Genomic DNA, 20,947 nt, shown 5'->3' with positions numbered 1-20,947 from the left:
TGTGGAAATTAAAATAAACTGCTTTGCTTGCAAGCTTCAGTTTCAGGACTTATATTTTACTTAATTAATCTGCTTCCTTATTGTGTAATTATAGTTTAGCAAAATAATTCAAGGGGTTTTTATTCATGGCTTGTTTACGGTTTGGTTTCACCACAGCGTTTAATTATGTTTCGGGACCTCCTGCAAAACGTCGTGGGGATGCCGCCCCTTTCAGGGTCCATGGCAAGCTCCGGGCGGGATCTTGAGCAACGACCACTGGTGACAGGGAGAGGGAGGGCGGATCCATCCCGGCTCAGCACTGACGTTTTTGGGAGTGTTCTCATAAGCATTTATTCCTTCCTATTGTGGCTGTGGCTCTGGGAGAGAATTCGGGTGCTGACCAGCAGGATGGGTTTGGTGGTTTCTGTACTGATGGAGCAGGAACGGCGTGAGGTGGCACCGAGGATGAGTCTGGTCATGGGGAGGATGCTCCGGGAAGCTGGGGGTTTGCAGAATCGTGGAGCCGTGGGATGGTTGGGCTCGGAAGGGATCTCAAAGCCCATCTCATGCCACCCTCTGCCGTGGGCAGGGACACCTTCCACTACTCCAGGCTGTTCAAGCCTCATCCTGCCTGGCCTTGGTCGCCCCCAGGGAAGGGGCAGCCACAGCTGCTCTGGACAACCTGTGCCAGGGCCCAAGGGGGCTTCCACTGCGCCTTGGAATACCTGAAACTGAAGATAAAACGTTTCTGGGAAACGCCAGTGATTTATGACTGAGTTATGTGCCCAGGGAAGGTGCTAAACTTCGAACAAGGGCGTGATGGGACCAGGGCACACAGCAGAGTCACTTGAACAGGAGAAGTACCAAAGAAGAGAAGTGTTACAAGCAGGTTGAGAAATGTCAGCTGGAGTGAAGGTTTTGCCCGGTCGTCCCTTGACACAGCTTTTTGACATTAAATCCCGCCAGTAGTACCTGGTAATGAGAAGGCATTGTCCCATCTTAATTAAAATCCTTAAAAAGATTTTTGAATTTTCTTGGGAACAAATGAAGTTCTTTTTTTGCCTTAAAAAGGAGATCTGATCACAGAAACACAAAGATTGCAGGGATTGCCCGGAGAAATCTTTACATCTTTGCTGGGGCAAAATTAACGGGTTCTGGGTGGACTCAGTGCCATTTTCAATGTGAAATGTAGTTAGAAATAAAAGTCAGGAAGAAGAATCAGGGTATTTAGAATATTTCTTGGAAGGGTCTTTAGTTTTCTTTTAACAGGTCTCATAATGGATTGAAATGAAAAAAATACCGTATTTAATTATAATCATGTGGTAGTTCCATTACAGTTATGTTGGTCCGAGTACATTGGGGTCCTCATCTTACAATGAGATGCACTTTCATAGAATCATGGAATGCTTTGGGTTGGAAGGGACCATAAAACTCATCTCATTCCAGCCCCCTGTTGTGGCCAGGAGCATCTTTCACCATCCCAGATTATTCTCATTCACAGAAAGTTGGAGAAATCAAATGAGCTTTTGGGCACCACATCCTTTGTGTCGCTCTGAGGTAACCCAAGCACTGGGACCTCTTGCATGCAGGTGAAAAGAGAAGAAATATTTTGGAAATGAGTTTTGTTTTGAGCCAAAGCATTGCTGCAATCCCTGGAGAAGACACTGGGTGTGTGGTCTGAAGCCAGACGTGGAGCACTGCCTGGGGACAGGGCGGCCACGGATGGGACAGAGCATCACTGAGCCCTTAGGGAGGTCCAGACATGACCTTGGTGAACTTTTTTAGGTTGCCACAACCACGGGCAAGCCGAAAACAGGGAGAAGCCAAGCTCTAGCCCTGCTTTCGTGTGGCTCAGCCTGCACAGCTGCAGGATTGGGAGCAGCTGCTCCTCTGAGTTCTGCTGCCCAGCAGGACCACAGAGAGACTGCATCTCCTCTTCATGGAAGGAAAGACACGGCCCTTTTCCCCTGAGGACAACAACTTTCCAGTTTGTCCAGCTGTGAGAAATCTGCATCTGGCTGGGGTCAGGTCCCAGTTATCCCCTGTACCTCTGCTCGGCCACCGTGGAGTGCCTCGTGCCACATGGGTGACACACGTTTCAGGGCTGCAGACCCTCCAAACCCTTGGATTTGTTGGAACACAGGGAAAACGCTGCTCATGGGACCATTCCCCTCCACCAGCTGCAAGCCCTGCGATCCCTTCTTGTGTATGAAGAGTTCTCGGGCTGTTCCTCCACAAACAAACCTGATCTTCAACCTCTGCCTCCTGCTCCTGTCCCTGTGAAGTGGCTTTTCCAGGTGCCCAGCCTTGCACATCAGAGGAAGTCAGTCCAGGGCAGCGCCTGTGGTTTGCGGCTGCTGAGCTTTCACAAAGCCACCTCGCAGTCACACGGGGGAGGATCCACCAACTTCAAAGCAGGAAGGACTCCAGTGGGATTTGGGCTTCCCAGGAGAAGGGTGCAATGGCTTTCCTGCACAGGTTGTCTTCCTTGAGACCTTTTCACGTGTGCTCCCTTTGTCCTGGCTGGTTGTGGGTGAGATGGTGTTGGCAGAGAGGGACAAAACTTCCTCTATCCATGGAGGGTATGAAACCGCTTCTCTCAGGGATTCATCTCTGATTTAAACCCACAGCTTCCACCCAGGTTTGCAGAGGAAAACCATGAGCTGCCCTAAACATTCCTTGAGCTGTGGTGGCTTTCATGAGACTTTAACACCTTTGAGATTTACATGTGCCCAGATAAATTCATTCTGCTTAAGCACCTACTAAACTGGGACCTGCTAAGCCGCCCCTACAGACAGGGAGAGCCTGGGGGAATTTCCAACCTCTTTCTGGGATTCTGGCTGGAAAAACAATCCAGCAGCCTCCCAAGCCTGCTCTGTCCCAGTGAGAAAAGCACTTTTTAAGACCCTCTCCTTGAAAAACAGAGCTGTCAGGGCCTGATGGTGGTGGAGCTCTCCCTCCCTCCCTGCAGGCTGGGCAGTTTTTGTGACACAAAGTCAGCACTAAAAGGGTTAATGAGGCCCCTGGGACACCTCCCACTGGTTTTGCTGATCCTGCTCCCCAAAAGTGGCTGTTCCCATCTCTTTAAGTGCAGCTTGATTGGGCTCCCACATCAAAGCAGACAGGGATTAGTGGGGACTGGGGCAGAGATGATGGTCTGAAACTGGGAACCAGTGACCTTTCTCCACAGCCGCTCCTCACCCTCAGCCTGGATCATCCCAGCCCATTTCTGCTCCTTTGGGGCAAAGAGATGGAAAAGATAATTCCTGAGGTTCCTTCCAGGCTGTCCCATGATTCCTGCCCATATGAACTTCTTGCCTTTGAGGTGTTTCCAGGCACGACCTTCCCAAAACTTCTCCCTTTCTTCTGCTGGACTGTGGGTGTCCCGTGTGGCCCCTCAGCAGTGTCAGGGTGTTGTGACAGTCTGCTCAGAAACCAAAATGAGCAACCAGAACCTACCTGAGATCCCTGGCAGCCAGGAGGGACAAATCCTCCTAGGGGCACCAGGGAGGGGGATTGCCCTGGGCTGAGGCAGCCTCACCTCCATTTACGGGACAGATTTGGGTGCCACAATATAAGGAAGACCTAAAGATGTTGGAGAGGGTCCAAAGGAGGGACATGGGGATGGGGGAAGGGTCTGGAGGAGCCACACAAAATCAGTCTGGAGGAGACTGAGGGAGGACTCATCAGGGGCTGCATCTTCATCTCAAGGAGCAGCTCCAGGCCCTGCTCTCTGTGAGCAAGGGCAGGACCCAGGGAACAGCTGGGGCTGTGCCAGGAGGGTTAGGTTGGATACTGGGAAAAGGTTCTGCCTACAGAGGGAGGGCAGGCACTGAACGAGTTCCCTAGGGAGTGGCCACGGGCCCAAGGCTGCCAGAGCTCCAGGAGCCTTTGGACAGCGCTCCCAGGCACATGATTTTGGGGATTTTTGGCATGTCTTGTACAGGGTCAGGAGCTGGACTGATGATTTGGGGGTGTCCTTTCCAACTCAGGGTATTCCAAGTTTCTATAAAATAACTATAAAATATCTATAAAAATCTATAAAAATCTATAAAATATCTATAAAATATAAAATGTTTCTATAAAATATCCCCCTTCAAGGAGACGTCTCACGTGAGGAACACACAGAGCCACCTTTTGCAAGAGACAAAGAGGTTTCCTGCCAACCACCACAAGTGTCCACCCCTTTCCTTGTAACATTCCTCCTTTGCACAGGAATTTGTGAGGCATTTTGACATCATCCAGACAGCTCTGTGCCAGTGCTTGGGGCTGAGCAACGGGATGGGATCAGAGTGGTGGTGTCAGGATGAAAGCAGAGCAGCGGGGAAGGAGCACTGGGGGGAGTCACCCTGTGGGGAAAGAGCCCCCCAAGGGCACAAAGTGTCCACTGAAAGAGTTTTGGGGAAAGGAAAAAAAACTGAAAGAGGTTTTTTTAGCAAAAAGCTCCCATGGGGAGCACATTGAATTTGGAGGTGGGAAGGAAGGCTGTGCTGTTCCACAGGACGGTTGTCTCGTCTCCTCGATGGTGCAGATGGTTTTAGTCAGGAAACGTGTTCCTTCATGCCCAGAGCCAACTGGGGACTCTGGAGATGCCTTCCAGCAGCTGAGTGAAAGAAGAGGGTGTGGGAGGAGGGAAATTCAGGTTCAGAGTTTCAACTTGTTCCCATCAATATTGTCTGGAGATCTGTCTGAGTGTCACTCCAGGATCTGCAGTACCACAGGGAGGAGCTGCTCAGTGAGCAGGTGCTTGATGTAACAGAGTTGGTTTTGGAAACTTTTATTTAGGAGATTTCTTTAAAGCAAAAGTGAAGTAGAGACGGTGCACAAACATTTCATGCTGTTTGCTGGCAGCAGAGCAGGGAATGCTGAGATTTTATCAGCCAAACGATCTCTGGGTTGAATTTAAAAGTGAAGAAGGACAAGGAGAGATTGGTTAGAGAGCAGAGCCTCTCACAGGCCATGTGAAAACAACTTGGCAGGTGAGATCAGCAATAAATAAAAACACTTTCTGCATAGGAGTCCTTTACCTAAATTCAGCTGCCTGGAAACCAGGCATCAGGTTAAAGAGAGAGACCATGAATACTCAATGAGAGAGCTTGGGACCATCAAGGAAAAGATTTTTTTCTAAAGACACCATTGCAGGAGAACATGAACAGGAGTCAGCAGGGCTCAGGGAGGTGATCCCAGAGCAGTTCTTATCTCTCCACAGCTGCCTCAGCAAAATAAAGGGACAAATTTGAAGCAGGAGAAATAACAATGGTGTGGTGAGCACCTATTCATTAAACTTCCCTGATGGACACTCAGATTAAGGAGATGACAGAAGGCTGAGCTTCTGGAGGCTGTACCTATTACCTTAATGAATGGTTGAAGTCACTTCTGTGATTCATTTTGTCACCAGCAGGCAGAAAACCTCGGTGTGGCACCCCAGCGTGGCAGCTCAGTGCTGTGTGTGATGGTTTCTCCACGGAAATAAGTGGAGATAAAGGCAGGATTTGTCCTGGAGGAGTTGGCAACCGCCTCCATTGCAGCCCTAATACTGGGGAGCACCTGCTCCAACATTCCCTAAAGCCCCAGTGCCCTGGAGCAGCCAGGTGGAACATTTCACACTCTTTATTTCCCTGGCTCAGCAAAGCTGGCAGGGTTGGAACCTCCATTTCCAGAGATTACCACCCTGAGCTGCCACAAAGCCACACGTTCCTGGAGATGAAGCACAGCAGCAGTCACGGCACCTCTGGAGTGAGGGTCCCTCCCCCCGCTGAGCCATCACAGAACCACGGCAGGGTTTGGGCTGGAAGGAGCCTCAGAGCTCCTCTCGTTCTGCCCCTGCCATGGCAGGGACACCTCCCGCTGTCCCAGGCCCCTCCAAGCCTCGTCCAGCCTGGCCCTGGACACTGCCAGGGAAGGGCCGGCCACCACTGCCATCGAGGGTGCAACGCTTTGATTTCACTGTTTGTGATGGGGATTCCTTCACTGCCTGACCTAAATCTCCTGTTTTGGGAAACCCTTCCTTTCATGGCCAGAGCTGTGTCCATGCCAGCTTTGAAATCCTCCTGGGCCCCTCTCAACATCCATTGGCACCAGGCTTGGGAACCTGGGCTGCAAGAAAAGCCAGCACTGAGTGACTGGAAAAGAAAGCCAAGAAACAGGCAGAGAAATGGGAATGGGAAATCCTCCCGTGGATCCTGTCCTGGGCTGAGACCCCAGCCTGGGCAGCAGGCAAGGGGGGGTTTCTGCCTCTGTGCCCTGCTCAGGTGAGACCCCACCTGCAGAGCTACCCCAGCCCTGGGCAGGGCACAGACAGGACATGGAGCTGCTGGAGAGAGCCCAGGAGATGATTAAAGGGATGGGGCAGCTGCTGGGAGGAAAGGCTGAGAGAACTGGGATTGTTCAGCCTGGAGAAGGCTCTGGGGTGACCTAATTGTGGCCTTTCAGTGCCTGAAGGTGACACTAAGAAGAAAATGGAGAGAAATTCTAAGGGCCTGGAGTGCCAGGACAAGGGGGAATGGCTTCCCACTGCAGAGGAGAGGGTTTGGGAAGAAATTCCTCCCTGTGAGGGTTCAAGGCCAGGTTGGACAGGGCTTGGAGCAGCCTGGAATAGAGAAAGGTGTCCCTGCCCATGGCAGGGGGTGGCACTGGATGATCTGTCAGGTTCCTCCAACCCAACTCATTCCATGAATCTCTAGTTCCTGCCAACAGGCCTCTCTGGCCATGCTCTGTTGGAGGATCAAAGAAAGCACATTTGGTAAACCTACACTTTTCTGGGCAAACTGTGCTGAGTGGGATCTCAGAAATTCACATTTCCACTCCCAGCTCAGCTCCTGGGTGATCCCAAGTGATTCAGGCTCCCTCTTCCCCCTTGGCTTGGCAGGATGGACACACTGGGGGAACTCCAGGGCAGTTTCTCAGAGCAACACACACACATCCTTCTTTGGCCTTGTTATTCCCTTTGTTCTTGTTATTATGTGGTTGAATTTTCTCCCTCAGTATCCCATGGGGAAATCCACCTGCTGGGCACTGCCTGTGATCCCAGGGAGTGTGAGGCACCTGCGTCTCTGGTTCCCCATGCAGCATGGTTTGCATGTGGAAATCTCAACGATCCAAGGCCAGCTTGGTGTTCAAGGCATCCCAATAATTGCACCCCTGCTATTCCAAGCTCCTCCTTGGCTTCACCTGGAGATCATTTTATGTTTTTTGTTGGTTTTTTTTTTTCCTCCCGGGCATTTTTGCAATGCTGTCACTGCTCAGCTCAGCCCTCCCGATCCCGCCTGCAGCCGGGCTGCTCCCAAAGCAAAGACAGGAGCTTTACTTTCCCTTTAATTACCGAGCGTGACAGCCGCGGCTTCCTCATTTCATTAAGGGCTGACAAACACCCTGGGCTGTCCCAAAACGTCACTGCCCCTTTGAGCAACTCCTTTCAAGTCACTCAAGAGCTCATGATAAAGGGGATTCTGAGCTTGCCCGGGGGCTCGGTGTGCCTGTCACCCCGCGGGGTTCAGCACCTCCTGCCCACCCAAACCTCATCCCTGTCACACACAGCTCTGCAGGGCAGACACTCTTTATCCAGAGGTCTTGGATGCAGAGTTCACTCCTTCGCCCTGAATCCTCATTCTTTGACCCTAAAACTGAACAAGAACCTTAAAATCTGGAAGGTTTTTATTCTTTCCCTTCTTTCCCCTTACTTTATTTACATAGTAACTGCCAGATTCATTTTTGTTGTACAAAACAGCCCATTTCAAGGGAGCTGACAGAGGTCCTGTTTGATTCCTTATCCCAGGTCAACATCTGGGCTCCTCCAGAGCTGGAAGTGCTCTTGTGCAATAATATTTAATAGCTGATTCCTCCTTTATGGTTCAAAGCCTTGAAGCCTGCCATGGGCTTTCTGGGGATTTCTCACAGGGCCTGTATCCCAAAAGTTGTCCAGTTTCACAGCAATGGAGGCCTCACAAACCTTGTTCCTAAAGGTTGTAGAAAAGCTGCTGTCCTGAGTTAATCACCCTCATTTGCATCACTTTTGGGGAAATGCAGAACTAATTATCTAATGGGAGTGTCCATCCCGCAGCTACAGCCCAGACTGGGGTCATTCACCACAGAAGAAAACACCAAAGCCTCCTTTAATCCTGGAAATTAATAAATCCCCCTGCTGATCTGGGTGGATACAGAGGATTCCCCTCCTGAACCCTGAAGAATATTGGTGGCATTTTTGTTCCCATGTAGAACCAGCCCACAAACCCTGGTGGGTGACACAGCCCAGCCCTGTCACCACCAAACCAGGCTGTGCTGAGCACAGGGGAGTTTCAAGGAAAAAAAAAGCAGATCCAAGCTGCATTTCCCTGTAGACAGAAAGGGAGGGATTTCTGGTCTTCAAACACATCTCAGCAACCCCAGTCCCCGTCTCCCTCAGCCCACCCTGCCCCAAGGTGCTCTTGCAGCACCGTCCAGCTCGCAGAGACAGCGCAGGACCTGTGGCACTGGTTCACACTTGGCTGCTTTGCATGGCTGGCTGGGGCTTGGGTTCCTTTCTTTTCTTCTGAGCAGATTTGTGGAGGGTGTTGTCTGCGGTCAGGAGCCACCTCAGTGACACAGAGCTGGAAAAAGTGAAGAGGAACAATCACAGAATCACAGAATCACAGAATCTTCTCAGTTGGAAGGGACTCAAAAGCATCACTAATTTCCAACTTTTACAGAGATAAATCTGCTTGTCTGCATTCCAGGAAGAGTAAATCGCCTGCGAAGGTTTCATGGTTGTAGAAAAGAAACCTTGAACCCCTTAAAATTAGGTCAGAATTTAGCCAGATGTTTGGTTTGGCCACCAAAGAAATAGGTCCAATGTTCCCCATGTTCCAGGGGTGAAGAATTAAAAAAGGGATTTCCACTAAAACCACCTTAAAAGAGAAGCTGTGTTAAGAACAGAAGGAAAAAACCCAGCATGATCCCACTTTGCCTTATCCAAGGAGGTGGAGAGTACTCCCCACACACTAAGCCTGGACCACAGGCCTGGAATATCTTTGTCCTGCCCTGACCCACCCCTTCACAGCTCAGATCTGTAACCAAACCCTTCCCCTCCCTCCCATCACCAACACTGACCACATCACAGGGAACAATTTGCCTTGGAATAAAGCATGGATTGTGGAGCCTTCTGACTGCAAGGAGGGAGTGTTGGCAGGAGGGACCAATTAGGGACTGATTTCTTACCTATCTTCATCCACAATCTGCTCTGTTGCAGGTTCTTTGGATCTTGTTTGTTCCCACCCTCCTGGGGCTGCAGGGCTGCAAATCCAGCCTTGGATTTCCCATCAGTGCAGCTACGAGTCCCCCATTTGGCCCCACCTTGGTGTGCTGGAACCAGTGACAGTGGAGCAATGGGAGTAGAAAATGGTGTTTTTGGTGAGCAATAGAGGGCAATGTCTCAGGAGAAGAGACATCTCCTTTGGGGAGATAAATGGGAAATATTTCTCCTTTGGGAAATAAAACCACTGGACTTCCCAGGAGCTGGAAACAGACTGATAATAGGATAGCTGAAAGCAGAGAAACCCAGATTACTCCTGATAATCATTCCCTGGGTAAAAGATATATGCCATAAATCTGTGTCTGCTTCACAGAATCCCAGAATCACTGAGGCTGGAAAAGGAAATCACTGTGGCTGGAAAAGAAAATCGCTGAGGCTGGAAAAGCCTTCCAGGAGCATCAAGTCCAACCTGTGACCAGTCCCCACCTTGTCACCCACACCAGAGCTAGGAGTGCCATGTCCAGTCATCCCTTGGACACCTCCAGGGATGGGAACTCACCAGTCACCTTCTGTCCTCCAGGAACTTCTGAGATGTTTGGATCTTTTTTGCTAACACCTAAAATCAAAAGCTGAAATGACACAAGTTGATTTGGTGCGAAGTGGGACATTCCAAACCAAATCACTGTGATGTGACTGGGCACTTCCCACTTTGACTCTGTAAGGAATCGACTGTGGAATAAAACAAAAATCCCACTCCTGCCTTGTCAGCAAAGGAGGCAGATTTGCTCCTGGGACTTCTGTCTCCCTCTCACAGTCCCAGGTGATTCATCCCCACATCTCTGCTCGTGCTCTGGCTATTTCATTGTTTGCAGAGTGAGAGCAAGTGGGATCCCCATGACCAGGATTCATCCTCCAGCTCCTCTGCTGCCAGACCCCAAATCTCTGCATTCCCCAGATTCTGAGATTATTAGAGCCAAGCCTAAGGCACAAACGTCCTCTCCTCATGTCCCTCTCGCCTCCTGGTGTGCTCCACCACCACCACCTCCACAGAGGCCAAAGAGGGCTCCTGTTCCAGTAAATCTGATCCAATTTCTGCTGTTGCTGTTGCTGTTGGTTCAAATGCTGGATGAGTTTGGTTTTCCCTTTTTTGCTGCTCCTGAGCTAAAAGGCTTGAAAAACTCCTCATTCAATGCTAAAGTGCAGAGGTTCAGCATCTTTGTCTTATTCCAGATCAGGAGAGAAAGAAGGGGCACAGAGGCCAGGGGTAGAGCCTGTCTAGGGCAGACTTAAGAAAATATTCCTTCTCTTGGATTCCTTATCCAGGCTGGATGGAAGAGCTGTCTCTTGAGCCTGCCTGGTTTTGTTTGGCTTGTGGTGGTTGGTGTCAGCTTTTGACATAAAAAAACATTTTGGTTACTCTTACACACAGGGGATAATGAACAAGTGGAAAAGCTTAAATGACAGCCTTGGCTTGGAGAACATTTCCTTGTTCCATTCATTCTGCCAGGATTAATTACCAGCTCAGCTATTTACTGGGATGGGTGTTCTTCCTGCTGTGGCTGCTGTTCCTGCCTTGTGCTGCAGGGACACGCCGTGGCCAGGACTTCTGAGATGATTTTCTGGGAGGTGATTTTGGGAGATGATTCTCTGAAAGGTTATTTTGGGAGATGATTTTCTGGGAGATGATTTTCTGGGAGGTGATTTTGGGAGATGATTTTCTGGGAGGTGATTTTGGGAGATGATTTTCTGGGAGATGACTTTCTCTCTGTTCCTGTCAGAGTCCCACCTCTTCCTCCTCTTCCAGCATTCCTGTCTTGGTGCACTCAGGACAGAGAGATGGTGTCAGAGAAGAAGAATCCCACGGAAAGTTCTTAAAGCCCATCCCATTCCAGGTTGCTTCAAGCCCTCTCCAACCTGGCCTTGGAACTTCCAGGGATGGGGCACCCACAGCTTCTGTCAGTCACCTGTGCCAACCCTCACCTTTCTATTCTATAAATTAAGCTCGGGTTGGGTGAGTTGGTGCTGTAAATCTCTCCTATTTTAAAGATGAATTGATGGCAGAGTTGTCCCACCCTGCTCAGGATGGCTGAACTGGAAGATGCTGGGCAGGAAGGGTGGGGAGGTGTCTGAGCAGAGCCTCCCCTCTCCTCACGCTGCTCCTCTGGCAGCACATCTTTGGTTTTTGGAGGGGGAACCCTCTGAGTGGTCTCTGTGTCCTCTGGAGGATGGAAGAGACCTGGATGGCTTCGCTTCTTCCCATTCTCTTCTTCATCCCCTCAGCCATGGTAGGCTTTGCTTTGGTGCCCTGGGGTTGGTTGGGATGACCAATTAATTTTAATCAATTAGTTAATTTTATTCAATTAGTCAAGTCAACCAAACTCAAGATATTTAATAGAATAAAATTCCTGGAAAGGTATTTCTATTTTTTTTTCTATAAGAACTTCATGGAGACATTGTTCCAGTATCAAAATGTTTTCTTTTGATTATTTTTAATTGACAGAAATTCCAGATCCCCAACTCATAATGAGTGTTTGAACTTGTTGCTATTGGAAAGAAGGAGGAAAATAGTCAAAACAATCCTTAAGACTGAAAAGGAAATAAAAATAATGAAGTCAAAACCATCCCCAAGATTAAAACACAAAATAAATATTGGGAAGACAGGTAGCAATCCCTTGCCAGAAGAGGATTTTGAGCTTGTTTTACAACTTTAATGAATGGTTTGAAAACCATTTGAGATTAAACTTTTCCCTTTGCTCCTGTGAAAAAAATTTGAAGAGATGTAGCCAGAGAGAGAAAAATAAATGCAGCCTTCATTTCCCTCTTTGGTTTGCTAATATTATAGCTCAGAATATTTGGGTGTTGGCTCCAGGAGGAGGAGGAAAGGAGCTGTCCTTGTTTTGGGTGAGGCAGCATCATCTCCCTGTCTTCTCTCTATTATTCAGGCCAGTAAAAGTTAATTATTCCTCTGAAATTAGGCAGTCACCTCCCACTTCCTCAGTCAGGAATGGGAGGAGTGACCCTCGTTGATGCTCAGAATATTTCAGGCTCCTGTCTGAGCTCAGCCCAAGGCCCTGCAGGGACAGCCCAGGCTCGAGTCCTCTCTCACCTGGGGCTGCCTCTGTGTCCCACTTTGGTCAGGGGGAAAGCTCTGGAAATCCTGGGATTGCCAGCCCCCAGCCCCTCTGGGCTGGGAATGCCATGCAAAGCCAGTTCCTGGTTTTTTTCCAGGCCATAAAGGCAGAGAAGGTGGGAGAAGAGCAATGGGTCAGGTCAACCATGTGAGGACCAAACCCCAGCTCCAAAGCAGGGTTTCCTCCCCCTCCTCTTCCTCAAGAAAACATCTTTTTAGCAAAACCCAACAGAAAGTGACCTCGGCACAAAGCCAAGCCGAATCATGCTGGGTGGGGATTGTGAAGGGATGGCCAGGCCTCCTCACAGACACCAGTTCCAAATTTGGAGCTGCAGGGTTTTCTGCACACTTGGCCAAGGCTGAGTGACACTACACGAGGGTTCTGTGATGTTCACACGATTAACAGAGGCTGCCTCATGAGGGGGACTCCTATTTCCAAATTCCATTTGCAAGTGGTGAACGAAGCAAGCTCAGATGTAGAATTCCCTGCTGAGGTGGGCTCCATCCTGTCTACTGGGAGCTGATTAAAAATGGAACTGCTGGACTGGGGTTCCTCGTTGGAGAGAGGGCACAGACAAGCGTCCTCCTCACCCCACCACGGTCTGACACACAGCTGGCCAGAGCTGGATAAGGCATTTTCCACCCTCAGCATAGAAATGACATCCCCTGCCCTTCCCCAAAGGTGCTGATCTTCTTCCCCGCCTCGCCCTTTAATTGTCCCCTCTTTTCAAGTTGGAATTAGAATTTTGCCCCATGAGAGTGGGGAAGATTACTGGGGCTGCGTGACCTGTAATTCTTCCTGGGCTGGAGACAGGCAGAAATTCCCTGTGATAATAACGTCTGCAAGGCTGGTGGGGAGAGGCAGGGAGGATTCCTGGGAACTCGCAGGCGCCTGGCATGGGACACCCATGTTTGAGTTAATCCCCCAGCCTGGGGCTGCCTCCAGAGCCAGGACAGATCCCATTGGTGCAGACGGCCTCGAGCTCGATGCATTTCATGCTAAATTAGGCACCTGTGTTTGGCCAGATGAATCACTCTGGGGAAATGTCAGGTTTTTTTCCGTGAAATAAAACCTCAGCAGCCCTGCTGAGCTCAACATGGGAGACCCCAAACCAGGGCAAAGCAAATCCCACCCCATAATGGCCAAGAGATCTCATTGCTTTTTAAGTCACACAGTTCAAGTAACTCTTTGTCATCCCCAAAGCCACTAAAGGCAATTTTTTTGTGTCTGAAACATGGCTCTGGTCCCACAGCCCTGATCACCAGACCTGTGAGCCCAGAAGGGCAGTGCTGAATTCATCTTCGCTCAACTGCTCTGACATGAAAGGATCAAACAAATTCTTTGGAGGTTGCAACAGGCTGGAAAACACCATTGTGTAGTGCTCGGGATTGTTTTGGAGGTTTCTGGAAATCTTTGCCATCATTTGTTAATTGGTCTATAAAATACCTTATGTGATATGCTGTGAGGAGATAAATAAACCAGAGTAAAAGAATAAACCAGTGATAAATAAACCAGTGACACCTGAGCCCTACCATGTCCCAAACTGCCTGCAGAGAATCCGAAGGTCTCTTTGGTTCTCACTTCTCCCCAGAGTATTTTTTCACCTGTTTTGTAGTTTCTTTAAATACCATCGATGGAAAAATTGAGACACAAAATATGTCCTTTCAAAGTAGTTTATTGAGGACACAGTGAGAAGCTGGGAAGTTTGAGCAGTCAATGGGAACAGCTCCATTCGTGCTCTACAAGGTGTCAACACGGACAGTTTATGCATCAGTAGCTTCTCTTGGCATTTTGGGGGGATGGAAAAGGAAAGGGGGTGGTTTCTTCTAAAAATCAGCATGCCCTGAGCCAGCCACCCCAACATGCAGAAGCAAATGAAAGTACTATGTGTTCATCCATAAGCAAATTCCACACACACAAGAAAGAGCTGATGGCTGTGGAGTAGCCAGCAGGTGCTTTGAAAATTGCTTTGTTTCAGATTTAAACATAAATTTGCAGCGCAGGGTTTTCTTGGACCAAAGAAAGATAGGATAAAAATTAAGGGAGTCTGCTCTTTGCAGCATCTCCTGGGAAAGTTAAGCAGTTAAATCCTCACTCTCTTTTCTGAAATGCTTTGGGAGGAGCTGGAAGAAAAAAGAGGGATCTTGGAGGGGAGAGGGGGGAATATTGTTAATTAATCTGCTCATTATGGGAAAAGACAGAGGGGAAAGCAGTGCAACAAACAGACCCTTAAAGCTAAAGTCAGGATTCAGAAATCACACTGTGCTGAGCACCTGCAGGAGAAGTTTCTAGAGGGGTCTTTAGGCTTGGGTACTCTGAAAACACAGCTCAGGGGGGTAAATCTGGGGCTAATAAATGTGGGGATGGGTTTGGTGACAAATGTTGCTGCTAGGGGGCAGAGGAATCGCCCTGCACCCTCTGGGCACGGGGCTGGCCCTCCTGAGCGCCGCTGTCCGGGGGCTCCGCGGCCCTACGGGACCACGCAGGGGTCTCTGACCACCCCGAAATTCCCCACCACGCCATTGTTGCACCCCACGACCTCAGTGCCGCTGGACACCACCACGGGGGGCCCCGCCAGCTGCCGGATGACGCAGCCCTGGTTGCCAAAGGTGATCACTCCCCCGGCCTGGCAGGGCGCCATCCTGGCGTTGAGGCCTGCGCTGGCGGCGCTGACCACGGTGCGGGCCGGGTACCCGCCGCTGCGCGAGCTGAACCCGCCGGCCTTGCAGCTGACCCCTCCGGCCTGGCAGAACACCTCCGGCATGCACTGCTTGGCCACGGAGCTGAGCACTCTCTTGGGGTGGAGGCCGGCGCTCCGGGAGCTGAAGCCGCCGCCCTGGGAGCTGTGTCTGCCGGCCCGCCTGCCCAGGGAGCCGTAGCCGCAGGCGGCCCCGTTGGCCATCGCCCCGCAGTCCTCGGGCACGTTGTAGCCACTGCTGACCACAGCTGCGAACAGAGCCAGCGGTTAGGGAGGGAAACTGGGAGGCTTTGGCGGGGCAGGTTGTTTCTCGAGTGACAGAACCAACCAAACCTGATTTCCTCCAGATTGGTCCAACGTGTCTGAGCCCCTGCTCCTTCCTACTCCTTCCCCATGTCCCAACACATCCCCTCATGGATCCTCCCCCTTCCCATGCTGCTGGTGCCTCCCAGGTTCAGTACATATCCCGTGATCATATCCCGCGATCCCCAGGACATCTCCCTGTTCCCTCCAAGGGTAGAAACTAAAAAAGGGAGAGCAAAAGGGTCTTGAGTTTGACCTTCTCCACCCACTCCAAAAGTTGATTTTTCTAAAATTCAAAGGTATTTGAGATTTCTGGGGCTCAACTTTCCAGAACTGGAAAAGGGAGGCAGTGGGACCTGGGGCAGACAGGTAATGCTGTTCCCAAAGGTATCTTTCGTAAAACAAGACATCTTAATGGTGAAAATGTGCAGTTACTTACACACGCTCACAGGGTTCCCCACACATATCCTGTGGGGAGAAAAGAGAAACTCACATTACTCACAACTTCCAGCCACAATCCAGACCACTTAGTCCCTTGTTGTAACACGCCTCACTATCCCTAGAACAGGAACTGCTTTTGCTGGCCCCCGTGTGGCCTCCATGGCCTCCAGGCACCTCTCCAGGTCCAGTTTCTGTGAGCCTGGGGAGACCTTGGAGCTGCAGAATTCAGTTGGGAGCAGGAACTGCCACAGCCTCAGATACACAGGAGGGAGACTTCACCCACCTGCTCTCTTCACCCTCCAGCAGAGTCTTGTAGGTGGCAATCTCGATGTCCAGGGCCAGCTTGATGTTGAGCAGCTCCTGATAGTCGCGCAGCATGCAGGCCAGCTCATCCTTGGCCTTCTGCAGAGCGTTCTGCAGCTCAATGTGCTTTTCCCGGGCATCTTTGAGGGCGCAGTCCCCACGCTGCTCAACGTCACAAATGGAGGTTTGCAGGCAGGAGACCTGTCAGGGGAGGACATCAGTGCAGGTGTCTGCAAAGCTTCTTACCCTAGTTCTTGGACGCTCTGGGTTGGATAAATCTGCTCTTCCAATTGCAAACAGGGAAAACCCACCAGTGTCCCATCTCTCTGCACCTGCCTTTCACATTCCAGCCAGGACCAAGAGCAGGTCTCAAGTCTTTTAAAGATCAGTGACCTTGCCATGTGTCTGAGCTGTCCTGTTCTCTGGAAACATCTCCTACCTGCTTCTTGACGCTCTCCAGCTCACACTGAAGCTTCTGGATCATGCGGGTCAGCTCTGAAATCTCACACTTGTTGCTCTGCAGGTCATGGCAGTATTTCCCTCTCTTATCCTGCAGCTCCTGAAACTGGAACCAAGAAACAGGACAGTTGTCATTTTTGGCCTGTGACATTGCCAGGCACAGACCCAGCTGGCCTCTTACTCACCCTGGTCTGGTAGAAAGCATCGACCTCTTCTTTGCTCTTCTGGGCGATCTCCTGGTACCAGCACTCGACGTTCTTGATGATGCTCTCCATGTCCAGGTCTCGGTTGTTGTCCATCTTGACGATGACCGAGGTGTCGCAGAGCTGGCGATCGACCTGGGCCCTCTCCTGTGGGTTGGGAAGGGCTTAGTCAGCTCTTTTCACCTCTCAGGCTCTGCAGGGAGGGAAGGGCTGGGACACACAGTGGCTGAGGGATAGAACAAGTCAAGAAATGTCCCTCGGGGTGGCTCAGCAGAAAATCCTGCGGCAGGGTGAGTTGCCACCTGTGACTGCTGACCTACGTGCTGACCTGCAGCAATTCTGTCCACATCAAGGGCAAGGAGTTGGAGTGACTTAACCCTTGGTATCCTCTCATCTCCTGCTGCCTGAGTGATTTAATGACAGGACTGAGCTGGGAGTTGCTTCAGCTCTAATCAGGCGGCTGCAATCCGGAGGAACGAGACGGACTCATCTCTTTTCTCGGGGGTAGAGTTAGGACACAGCCAATTCCTACCTGGAGCTGCATGGAGGAAGGGGGAACCACCCTATCTCCAGCATAATCATGTTAATTTTATATCAACCTTGTACTCCCAAGCTTCTAATTATTCAGGGCTTTGTGTGAGACACATCCCAGAGGAGTTTCGAGCAGTAGAAGTTTGGAGCCCCTGAAGGATGGGACAGGACCACCAAAATCCAGATGTACCAGAGGAACTCACCTCCTCAAACACACATTTCAGCAGCTCCAGCTGCCTCCTTAACAGATCCACCTTCACCTCCAGCTCTTCCTTGTTCAAGAAGATGCAGTCTGCATCCTGCAAGAGGAGAGACACACACATTCCAGCCCAAACCTGGCTGCCAATGTTGGAGAAACACACAGAGGCAACACCAACAAGACAGAAATGTGTCTCAACAAGATTTCAAGAGAAAAAAGGCGTGAGACGGTGAGTCAAGATATCCTGGTGCCTCCTGAAGGAAAATGAAACCATTCCAACAACTTACAGGAATTAGTTGATTTATCACTTAGGACGCAGCTACAAAACCACAATTGACTAATGAGCATTTAAACACAATTTTTTAATATTCTTCAAATGATTCCTGCTTTTCTGATGTCCAAGAATAAAGGATGTGGAGAGACAGCCAGAAATAACCTGGTGTTCTGGTGTGACCTGTCCTGCTCTGTCCCCTCCCACACTTCAGGAATGTTTTTGAGGCAACAAAACTGGTGCTGTAGTGCTGATGATGTAAACTTTGAGGAGACATAATTTTTACTTTCTACATGCCTCTTTTCCCAACCCTCTGTGTCTTTTTAAGTCTCCCCCAGCTCATTGTAACACTTTTGTAGGTTTTTGTTAATAATTAATTATTTCAGCCAAGTTTTGCCCCGAATAAACCTACTACAGGTATAACAACTCATGCCGTTTGAGCTTCTCACCTTTTTGAGTGCCACAAACTCATTCTCCACAGTTGTGCGCCTGTTGATTTCCTCTTCATACCTGTTGGAAAAGGAGGAGAAAAGGACTGAGGAAAGAAAAATGCTCAGACACTCAGACATCAACCATCAGGCATAAATGACAATAACCACCAGGTATAAATGACAATAACCACCAGGTATAAATGACAACTCTCTCTTGCTGGGACTGCCACAGGGCACTGCCAGATCACTGTCTGGAGACATTAAACCATCCCAAGATCAGAAGCTTCTTCATGAGCAACAACAACATTACCAATGCAAAGAGCTTGCCAGTGAAACACAAGAATGTGGCACTCCCAGAGGGGACCTGCTACAAATCTGGGAGAAGTTGCCCGAGATGAACCAGAAAAGCAAAACGCCACCAGCTAGAGGAGCCCAGAAGGTCCTTACTTGCACTTGAACTCCTCCACCAGCTGACTGGTGGCGCATTCTTCACTGCCAAGTTTCTGCTTTTCACACAGCAAACAGTCCAGGCGCTTCCGCAGGTCACAGATGTAATTCTCGAAGTACAGTTCCAGGTTTTTCCCTTTTTTTGGCAGCACATATTGCTGCAGGAGGCCCCACTTGGTCTCCAGCACTTTGTTCTGCTGTTCCAGGAATCGAACCTGAAGGCAAAAGATACCAATATTCAAGTATAGAAGGCAGGGACTCAACCCCTGTTTAACTCTCTGCTCTTAACCACAGGTGCAGGAATAGGATTTTCAGGAAGTGAGAGATATAGCACCATGATCTGAAAGTTATCTGCCCTTATTAAGAAATATTTCTGCCACAAGTCTGAATTATTTCAAAATCTAGAATTCAGACATCTAAATTATTTAGAAATCTGAATGTCATGTCTACATTATTTACAAATCAAAGAGTCCCATGTCTACATTATTTAGAAATGCAGGAGCCTGGTGTCCAAATCTGCATTTCTTAAGAAATATTAGGAACAAAACTCCTCCAGGTGGTGCCTGTGATGTATTTTAGGATAAAATTGAGCCCCCAGATAGTGAAACTGCTTCATCTCTGTTTTTTCTACAAAAGGATCCTTGGGTGACAAGATTAGATTTGTTCTCTAACCTTTACATGTCTGGATCAAGATTAACCACCTTTGCCTTGAGGAAAGTTTTTGGAGCTGTCACTATATTTAAAGTCAAAGAGAGGAGAGAATTACTGAAATTATTTAACACAGGACAGAAAGATGAACCTGTCAGGGCTGTAGCTTCCACCTGAGCTGCAGCAAGAAACCCAATTTGAACTGAGACTGTCCAAGAGGAGACACCTGCAAGATCAGTTCAACCATGGCCATGATTCAAAGGCCATGGAACGCCAGAACAGAGACAGGGCTGAAATGAGCCCCATTAAAAAATCCCAGTCTGGACCAACATGCTCTTAAAATTATTATTAGCTATTAAAAATTATTAGAATTATCCTAAAATTCTCTGTAGAAAGCTGGACCCCTGTGTGGCCCCAGCTCAGTGATTCATGGCAGAGCTTGGCCGGGGCTTTGCTCGATGGGCTCGTGGCACAGGGTGGCTTTGCCAGGCGGTTGGCCAGCTTTTGTTTTTTCTCAAGCAAGAGCAACTCTGGACTGACCTTGTCGATGAAGCAGGCGAACTGCGTGTTGAGGCTCTTGATCTGCTCCTTCTCCTGGCAGCGTATCTCGTGCTCCAGCGGGTCCACCCCGACGCAGAGGGGCTTCAGCAGCCGCTCGTCAATGCAGATCCCTTGGATGCCGTCGCCCTTGCGCTCGGGGTACCCGCGCACGATGCTGTATCCCCGCGGGCCGCACAGCCCCATCCTCCCCGCTCCGGCGGTGCCGTAGCCCATGCCCCCGAACCCCATCTCCCCCAGGCAGCCGGCGCCGCAGCCCCCGTTGACGTAGGAGATCCTCCTGCTGCCGCCCAGGTTGCACACGCTCCTGCTGCTGTAGGCCCCGCAGCGCGCGGGCTGGCTGGCGGACGCCGCGTAGCTGCGCCCGCAGATCTCCGAGGCCGAGCTGAAGCCTCTTCGTCCCAGCACGGACCTCACCGTGGGCGCCTGCCTGCTCATCGTGCCTTATTTGGAGGTGGAATAGAAAAGTTATGGGGCTGCTCTGGCGCAGGATAGGAGCAGAGATCCCACTGGAGCGACGCAGCGATGCTGTCCCTTATATATATTTGGGGAAGCTGGCCTTGATAGGATCAGGACGTTAATTTAAGTACTTAAGGGTTTGGTTTGCCTGGCAGCAATAAATGCTCCTCAAAATGCAAACCAGCCCGGCAAATAGTAACTACTGAGGAAATAAAAAGGAATCTAAAAGTGCTCTGTTTGCAAGTTGCCTGCGAATACATTACGGTTTGAAGTGCTCCCCTAACTTAGTGCTAATTATAGTTTAGGAACATTTTTGAAGGGACTCTTTGTGATTTGTTTGCAGTGTGTCGTTTGGGGTTTTGTGTCTCATAGGGCTGTGTGTGATGGGATGTTTTGCGGACTTGCACTTTGTGGGGGTAATTTCGCAATTTTGGGTGCGGAAAAGTAACTCAAAGGAAAAAGAAAAGAAGAAAGTCAACTGTAGAACAACAAACACTGTGGAAGTTGTGTCATAATGGATCATTTCTGTATCTGAAACACCAGTAAATCACTGCGTTTAAGGTCTGGATTTGTAGATGAGGACTCAAAGTATCTCCCAGTTACATGCACAGAATCACAGAATTCTGGGAATGTGCAGAATCCTGGGAATGTGCAGCATTT

The 20,947-nt window shown here is 49.8% G+C and overlaps 1 protein-coding gene across 1 annotated transcript; it reads right to left on the bottom strand.

Moving 5' to 3' along the window:
- Positions 1 to 14,028: 14,028 nt before the first annotated feature.
- LOC134565490 (keratin, type II cytoskeletal 7-like) lies at positions 14,029 to 20,266 on the bottom strand. The gene is made up of 9 exons (XM_063425078.1): positions 19,811 to 20,266; positions 18,623 to 18,837; positions 18,194 to 18,254; positions 17,478 to 17,573; positions 16,726 to 16,890; positions 16,521 to 16,646; positions 16,062 to 16,282; positions 15,777 to 15,805; positions 14,029 to 15,282 (listed from the first exon to the last, which is right to left on the bottom strand). The coding sequence occupies exons 1-9, from the start codon at positions 20,264 to 20,266 to the stop codon at positions 14,807 to 14,809; spliced, it is 1,845 nt and encodes a 614-aa protein (XP_063281148.1). The 3' UTR covers positions 14,029 to 14,806.
- Between the last annotated feature and the right edge of the window lie 681 nt (positions 20,267 to 20,947).

The sequence above is a fragment of the Prinia subflava genome, unplaced genomic scaffold (genome assembly GCF_021018805.1).
Source record: "Prinia subflava isolate CZ2003 ecotype Zambia unplaced genomic scaffold, Cam_Psub_1.2 scaffold_52_NEW, whole genome shotgun sequence".
NCBI lineage: Eukaryota > Metazoa > Chordata > Aves > Passeriformes > Cisticolidae > Prinia > Prinia subflava.
This window is presented reverse-complemented; position numbering and strand designations above follow the sequence as displayed.